Genomic DNA, 8271 nt, shown 5'->3' with positions numbered 1-8271 from the left:
ACGGAGTCTCGCTGTGTCGCCCAGGCTGGAGTGCAGTGGCCGGATCTCAGCTCACTGCAAGCTCCGCCTCCCGGGTTCATGTCATTCTCCTGCCTCAGCCTCCGAGTAGCTGGGACTATAGGTGCGCACCACTACGCCTGGCTAATTTTTTGTATTGTTAGTAGAGACAGGGTTTCACCGTGTTAGCCAGGATGGTCTCGATCTCCTGACCTCATGATCCGCCTGCCTCGGCCTCCCAAAGTGTTGGGATGACAGGCTTGAGCCACCGCGAGTCCTCACAACTCTCTAAGGGAGATCCTGTTTCTCCTCTGCTCCTTCGCCACCCCCACCACCCATTTCACAGATGAGGGAACCGAGGCACCGAAAGTCAGACTTGTCCAAGACCCCGCAGGCGGTGGAGCTGGTCTGAGTCTGGGCAGTCTGGCCCAGAGCCAGGGTCCCTCCCCTCGGGGTCGCTCCCAGCATCCTCCACCTCCCGTCTCAGGCGCGTCTCACGCTGCTGTTGTGAGGGTCACAAGTGGGGGCCTAGAACACAACCAGGAGGCGGGAGTGGTGGCTCTCGCCTGTCACCCCAGCACTTTGGGAGGCCGAGGCGGGCAGATCATCTGAGGTCAGGAGATCGAGACCATCCTGGCTAACACGGTGAAACCCCATCTCTACTAAAAATACAAAAAAATGAGCCAGGTATGGTGGCACACACTTACAATTCCAGCTACTTGGGAGGCTGAGGCAGGAGAATCGCTTGAACCCAGGAGATGGAAGTTGCAGGAGCCAAGATCACACCACTGCCCTCTAGTCTGGGCGACAGAGTGAGACTCTGTCTCAAAAAAAAAGAAAAAAACAGAAACATAAGCAAGACAGGCTCTGGGACAGACAGGCCTGGGTTCAGGCCTGGGTCCAGACCCTGCTGTGTCCGACTGTGGCAGGTGACCTCAGGCTTATGGCCCTGTGCCCTGCCCGGCCTCCCCCAGGGATGGGGAGAACAATAGCACTGATAGACAAGGCCAGGTGGTTGTTTCCTGGCCCCACCCCCCAGGCCTGTGTAGGTTTTTTTTTGTTGTTGTTGTTTTCTGTGACTCTTTAGGTCAGGCACTGCTACTGGAACACACCCAGGGAGGCTGGCAGGTCGCCCCATCCTGGGAGGAGGGAGAGCGGGCGATAGAACCCAGGACTGTGGGCCTGGGGCTCGGGGCTCCAGCCGCCTCACTGCACTCCTGCCATCGCCACTGCCTCACGGCCCTAGGCATGTGGGTTAAACCTGCCCCAGGGAGCCTGGTGTCTTGTCACCAGGCCTCTGCCTCCTCATTTGCCCATCTCACATCAGTCCAGGCACAGGCCGTAGACATCACAGGCCTGTAAGGGAGGCCAGGGCTGGCCATCGCTGCACTGCGGCTGACAGCTGGGCTCTGTTTGCAGTCTGGATTGGAACCCTGGCTCCACCACCTGCTGGCTGTCTTCCCGGCCACATGACTTGAAGCCTTGGTTTCCACATCTGAAAAGGGGGTGCAATGATCACACCAGCCTGATATTTGCATATTTGATGAGATGATCCGAGGGGCGTACTTAGCACAGGGCTGGCATCCAGGCTGAGCGCACTCCCCCCTCCGGCGTCTCCACAGTCACCACTGTCCTCGTCAGCGTGTCTTACTGTCATCCTTACCTGACTCTGCCACTTACCAGCTGGGACGTGGCTCTGTGCCCTGCCCTCATCCCTCTTCCTGTGAAGTGGGAGCTAGGAGCACACGCCTCGAGAGCCCACGGGTGGACAGCCCCCTTCCGGGACCCAGGGTAGAGCTGGAGGAGAAGTGCCCGTGGTTGCTTTGCTATTACCTCTATCTGTCTGTCTCACACAGATTCCACCCCCGTTTTCCATTGCTCCAGGATCTCCGGCGGAAAGCGGCCCGACTGGTGGCTGCCAAGTGCACGTTGGCAGCCCGTGTGGACAGTTTCCACGAGAGCACGGAGGGGAAGGTGAGGGGGGGAAGGTGAGGAGGGGAAGGTGAGGGGCGGCCGGGTGTCTTTTCCTCTGGGCCTGGAGTGTCTCTGCGGGGAGAGCCCACAGCAGGGAGCCCACCCCAGCAAGCACTGTCCACCAAGGCAGAGGCAGTGCTTCTGCCCACCCTCCCTGGGGCAGGCGCCCCTTCCCCAGTGGGTTCGTTTCCTAGGGCTGCTGTTGGAAAGTAGCACAAACCTACTGGCGTAAAACAGTGCAGGTTTGGCCGGGCGCGGTGGCTCTCGCCTGTAATCCCAGCACTTTGGGAGGCCGAGGTGGGCGGATCACAAGGTCAGGAGTTTGAGACCAGCCTGGCCAACATGGTGAAACCCCATCTCTACCAAAATTAGCCAGATGTGGTGGCACGTACCTGTAATCCCAGTTACTCAGGAGGCTGAGGCAGGAGAATCGCTTGAACCATCGAGGCAGAGGTTACAGTGAACTGAGATTGCACCACTGCACTCCAGTCTGGGTGACAGAGCGAGACTCCATCTAAAAAACAAAACAAAACAAAATAAAAAAACAGTGCAGGTTTATTATCTGTGGTCCTGTAGGTTAAAAGTCTAAAATGAGTTTCACTGAGTTGAAGTCAGGGTGTCAGCCCGGAGGGTTCCTTCTGGGGGAGTCAAGGGATAATCCATTTTCTTGTCTTTCCAACTTCTAGGGGTCACTGGCACCCCTTAGCTCGTGGCCCTCCCTCTGTGTGCGGAGCCAGCTACATAGCACCCTCAGACCTCTCTCTGACCCTGCTTCTGTCTCATATCTGGCCTCTGTTTTTGTTCCCCCCTCTATTTTAAGGGCCCTTGTGGCTATACTGAGCCTACTCAGATGGTCCAGGATAGTCTTCCCAGCTCACAATCCTTAATATCCTTCTTAATTTCTTCACGTCCCTTCTGCCCTGTGAGGTGACATTGAGAGGTTCTGGGAATTAGAACATGGAGCTCCTTGGGCATGTGTGTGTTGGTGGGGGTATAATTTGTCTTCCGCACCAGGATCTGTCCCCGCTGCAACAGGGGATGTTATTCAAGTAATTGTTCAGTTACTTTCTGTCTTCCTTGGTAGATGTACTCGGGAGAGGAGACACATTTTCTGTCTCGTGAACTGTCATTTGCCAAGCACCCAGCCTGGCATGGCGTTCAGGTGTTCCGTGTCCCCCTCGTCTCCTTTTCCTCTCCCCATCTCACCCCTGGTCTGGGTGTGGGGCGTGCAGCTGTGAGTAGCACAGACAGGAGCCCTGCCCCGTGGCAGCGACGTTCTTGTTGGGGCCGGGTCGAGGAGACAGTCAACAGGTGAAATCTGTCCTGTGTCTAGCGGTGCTAAGTCAACACCAAGAAGAAAAAGAAAGGGGGTTGGGGTGGGGGCGACATTAGGTGCTGATTTACCTGGGATGTCAGGGAGGACTTAGAGCCCTGAGGAGGTGAGGGTTTAACTGGGATGTCAGGGAGGACTTAGAGCCCTCAGGAGATGAGGGTTTAACTGGGACGTCAGGGAAGACCCAGGGCTCTGAGGAGGTGAGGGTTTAACTGGGACGTCAGGGAAGACCCAGGGCTCTGAGGAGGTGAGGGTTTAACTGGGACGTCAGGGAAGACCCAGGGCTCTGAGGAGGTGAGGGTTTAACTGGGACGTCAGGGAAGACCCAGGGCTCTGAGGAGGTGAGGGTTTAACTGGGATGTCAGGGAAGACCCAGGGCTCTGAGGAGGTGAGGGTTTAACTGGGATGTCAGGGAAGACCCAGGGCTCTGAGGAGGTGAGGGTTTAACTGGGACGTCAGGGAAGACCCAGGGCTCTGAGGAGGTGAGGGTTTAACTGGGATGTCAGGGAAGACCCAGGGCTCTGAGGAGGTGAGGGTTTAACCCAGACCTGAGTGAAGCCAGGGAGCAAGGCACATGGATACTCGGGGGAAGAGTCTTCCAAGCAGGGAGAATGACCGGTGCAAAGGCCCTGAGGCTGGAGCGCAGCGAGCCCTGGAGGAGAGAGGGGAGGCCCTGGCGGAATCCAGGGGCAGGCAGCATGGAGGCTGTGCATCCCGGGGCGAACGTTGGCTGCAGTGGAGGGGCTGAAGGGGGCCAATTTGGTATTGGTTCTGAAGGAGGAGTCCCCGGGGACCTGCGGCGTGGGAGAGAAACAGTGGAGTCAGCTGCCCGGCTCTCGGGCATTGCCGTTTGCTTGTACGGGGAGAAGAAAGGCAGACGGCGGAAAGCTGGGGAGGAGGAGCAGAAATTCTGCTTGGCCCTGTTATACCTTTGAAGGGCCTGTTAACGATCCCAGTGTCAAGGAGACAGTTGTTTACAGGGTACAGAACCCAGAGGAAGGCTGGGCATGGTGGCTCACGCCTGTAATCCCAGCACTTTGGGAGGCCGAAGCAGGCAGATCACGAGGTCAGGAGTTAGAGACCAGCCTGGCCAACATGGTAAAATCCTGTCTCTACTGAAAATACAAAAAATTAGCCGGGTGTGGTGGCGGGTGCCTGTAGTCCCAGCTACTCGAGAGGCTGAGGCAGGAGAATCGCTCGAACCCGGGAGGCGGAGCTTGCAGTGAGCGGAGACCATGCCACTGCACTCCAGCCTGGGCGACAGAGCGAGACTCTATCTTAAAAAAAAAAATCCCAGAGGAGAGGTGTGAGCCGAGATGAGGCCATCCGGTTGTTGACGGAACGGAAAACCCAGAGCCCTGGAGCGGGGACGGAGCCCTGGCGTGGGCAGTCTGTCTGCTCGGTGGACAGGTGGACAGGCGGACGGCGGACAGAGGAGGCCTGGGTGGGCGGCGCACGTAAGCAACTGCAGGACCTCCCCCTCGCCCTCCCCAGGTGGGCTACGAACTGAAGGATGAGATCGAACGCAAATTCGACAAGTGGCAGGAGCCGCCCCCCGTGAAGCAGGTGAAGCCGCTGCCTGCTCCCCTGGATGGGCAGCGGAAGAAGCGAGGCGGCCGCAGGTGAGGGGCCCTGGGGGTCCAGTAGGCGTGGGGGTCATGGAGGGGAGAGGCCAGCGTCCTCCTCCCAGCTGACTCCCTGGCACCTCCCGCCCACCCGTCCCCAGGTACCGCAAGATGAAGGAGCGGCTGGGGCTGACAGAGATCCGGAAGCAGGCCAACCGGATGAGTTTCGGAGAGGTCAGACTCCCCCAGCGCCCTCCTCACCCCCACAGGCAGCCAGCCGCCACCGCCCTCTGCCTCCTGCCACCGTCCCTCCTCTCGTCCTGTGGCCCTGGCTCATGTCTAGGGTGCTGTCCCAGCCTCTTCCCTCATCCCCCAGCCTCTACTGTCATTTCCATCCATTCAGCCCCAAAGTGACCCCTGTAACCCTGGGAGCCTGTGTCTCCTGCGCTTAGAGCCCCTGCAGCTTCCCATCGCCCCAGGCTCCTCAGCCAGTTCCTCCCTGCCCAGAGGCTCTGCAGTGCCCTGCTGCACGGCCGCCCCGTTCCTGGGCCCCGCCAGTCTCCTCTGTTATCCCAACATCATCCCCCTTGGTCCCGCAAGACCCAACTCAGAGGCCACCTCATCCTATGAAACCTGTTCTGGTTCCTGACACCCCCCAATCCACACGAGGAAGGAAGGAATGGCCTCTCGACTCAGCTCACAGAGCAGTGCTAGGACCCGGCCCCTCTCAGGCTCCCCAGCATCCCCCGCTTGTGGGGGCCCTCAGGCCTCAGCCAGGCCAAGTGGGTACCTGAGCAGGTGCCCGTGGGACCAGCCGGCTGGTGACTGCTAGGCTTCCAGCTGGCCGAGGGGGTGCCTCAGTGGCTGGAGGGCAGGGCCTGGTCACTGAACTGCAGGGTGCCTCCCCTTCCTCCTAGATTGAGGAGGACGCCTACCAGGAGGACCTGGGATTCAGCCTGGGCCACCTGGGCAAGTCGGGCAGTGGGCGCGTGCGGCAGACGCAGGTCAACGAGGCCACCAAGGCGAGGATCTCCAAGACGCTGCAGGTATGGGCCAGACCTGGGTGGGGCTGGGGACCGAGACACAGGGTAGGGGGAGCCCAGATCGCAGCCTCCCTGTCCTCCCCACAGCGGACCCTGCAGAAGCAGAGCGTCGTGTACGGCGGGAAGTCCACCATCCGCGACCGCTCCTCGGGCACGGCCTCCAGCGTGGCCTTCACCCCACTCCAGGTACCTGCCCTGGGCCGGCTGTCCCCAGCCCCGAGACCTTGGCAAGGCCCCTTGCCCTCTGCCCCTGTGAAGCTGGCCAGGATGAGTCCCCTCATGGGGCTGTCGTGGAGGGCGTGGTGACGAGGTATTCAGAGGACGTAGACAGCTCCTGGCACACAGGAAGAGGTCAGCAGAGACGAGAGGCCAGTGCTGAGCAGTGCTCTTGAGCACGCACCGCTTTAGAACCAGGCCCACGGCTGTGTCCAGGGCATCCAGTTCCTCTCTGTGGGGCCGTGAGCTGGTTACACTGCTCAGCCTCCAGGCCTTCCAGTTCAAAATGGCCAGGGCGGTTAAGGTAACCTCAGGACCCCACTCGAGAAAGTTCCCGGCTAGGTGGGCTTGGATGTCACGTGTGGGTCCAGGCCCCAGCCAGTCAGCAGTGAGTGGCGTGGAGCATGGCAGTCACCGCATCGTCGGAGCCTCGGTTTACCATCCACAGAGCAGGGCGAGCCTGCACGTGGGGGCGAGACAGCAGCGAGCTCATTTGCTCAGTCCGCGCATGTCTGTGGAGCACCTACTGAGTTCCATCGGTGTTCCCAGCTCTGGGGATGAAGCGATGAACGAGAGAGACAAGTCTTACCTTCAGGGAGCCAGCGGGTGGCCAGGCACAGACAGCTCGTAGGATGTCCGATGTAGTAGAAGGCGGAAATGCCAGGGAGGGGAGGAGGTGGGAGGTAGGAGGTGGGACGGGGGGCTCTCGTTTTGGAGCAGCCAGGGAGGGCCTCTTTGAGAAGATGAGGCCAGTGGCTGTGCCTTTCCAAGCATCCCCTCCTCTGCCATGAGGTGCTCAGGACTGAAAAGAATGCACAGGAAGCACTTGGCACTGGGCTCACCACTGGAGCCCGATGACTGGGTCCTGTTATTATTATTATTTTTTTTAGAGACAGGGGCTTGCTCTGTTGCCTTGAAAATATTTAGGAAGTGCCAGCCAGGTGTTGGCTCCCATCGCTGGCCACTGTGATCGTCGGTGGTGTTGGTGTGATTTGTGCTGGGACCTCGGGCCAGCCACGTCCCCCAGGGACTGTTTCCTCATGCAGAAACTGGGCAGGATTGGCTGTTCTCAAGCGTCGGTTGTTTGTAGCACCCCTGAGGAACTTCGTACAAATCTAGGCGCCCTGGTTCCTCCCCAGCCTCTCCCCCGAGACCCACTGAGTCAGAACCTCCCAAGACAGGGCAACTCCAGGGACAGGCAAACTGTCTCATGCCCACCCAAGGCCTGAGTACCATGGGGAAGGGCCTGGGGGGCTCTGATGGGTCACAGTTGGGGCCTTCTCCTCACCCAACCCACCATCCTGTCTCCCTCACCTGCCCAGGGCCTGGAGATTGTGAACCCGCAGGCGGCAGAGAAGAAGGTGGCTGAGGCCAACCAGAAGTATTTCTCCAGCATGGCTGAGTTCCTCAAGGTCAAGGGCGAGAAGAGTGGCCTCATGTCCACCTGAATGACTGCGTGTGTCCAAGGTGGCTTCCCGCTGAAGGGACACAGAGGCCCAGTGCTTCCGAAGGGCTGGGATTGGGGCTGGGGGTTCTGACAGGGAGAGCCTGCCCTGCCACCGGCCCCAGTGCTGGGCTCCCCAGGGAGGAGGCCTTGGAAGAGCCCGGCCTGGCCTCCCCCAGGACCGAGGTCACTGCCTGGTGTGGGCTAGAGCCGGTCTTCATCATGCCTTGTCTGTTTTATTTTAACTGAGAAAGGAGATACTTTTTTGAAAAGAGTACAATTAAAAGGACATTATCAAGATCTGTCCTTGGGGAGTGATCATTTTTCAAACAGCTGGGGCAACTAGAAGAGTCAGAGCTATGGAGTTTTGAGAAGAGAGCTTTCCCTCGGGTCCAAGCGGTGTCTAGGCGCACTCCGTTCCCCGTTACTTTCTCGTCATGGGATCCCAGAAGGAAAAACCCTCTCCAGCGCCCTGGACAACCTCAGTCACTTCGATAGCAAATGATGTGGCTGCCGACAGCCGCAGAGCTCAGCGCAGGCCAGCTGGGATTGCTGTGGCACCTCAGGCCAGCCAGCTCGCCTTTCCAAGCCTCCACACCTACGCCTAGGTGCCCAGGACTGGAAAAAATGCACAGAAAGCACTTAGCATGGCCATCAGCCCCCAATAACCAGGTCCTGTTGTTACTGTTTTTTTCCAGA

At 59.2% G+C, this 8271-nt stretch overlaps 1 protein-coding gene across 2 annotated transcripts in view; it reads left to right on the top strand.

Moving 5' to 3' along the window:
* The window catches only part of PRPF31 (pre-mRNA processing factor 31), a 17947-nt gene extending 10069 nt beyond the window's left edge, over positions 1 to 7878 (top strand). For both annotated transcript variants that reach the window (XM_011979438.1, XM_011979444.1), the window contains exons 9-14: positions 1882 to 1971; positions 4799 to 4926; positions 5031 to 5103; positions 5787 to 5915; positions 6000 to 6098; positions 7451 to 7878. In XM_011979438.1, the coding sequence (XP_011834828.1) occupies positions 1882 to 1971; positions 4799 to 4926; positions 5031 to 5103; positions 5787 to 5915; positions 6000 to 6098; positions 7451 to 7576 (645 nt within the window). In that variant the 3' untranslated portion in view covers positions 7577 to 7878. The remainder of the gene's footprint in view (positions 1 to 1881; positions 1972 to 4798; positions 4927 to 5030; positions 5104 to 5786; positions 5916 to 5999; positions 6099 to 7450) is intronic.
* The last annotated feature ends 393 nt before the right edge of the window (positions 7879 to 8271 follow it).

Source organism: Mandrillus leucophaeus, unplaced genomic scaffold (assembly GCF_000951045.1).
Source record: "Mandrillus leucophaeus isolate KB7577 unplaced genomic scaffold, Mleu.le_1.0 Scaffold104, whole genome shotgun sequence".
NCBI lineage: Eukaryota > Metazoa > Chordata > Mammalia > Primates > Cercopithecidae > Mandrillus > Mandrillus leucophaeus.
This window is presented reverse-complemented; position numbering and strand designations above follow the sequence as displayed.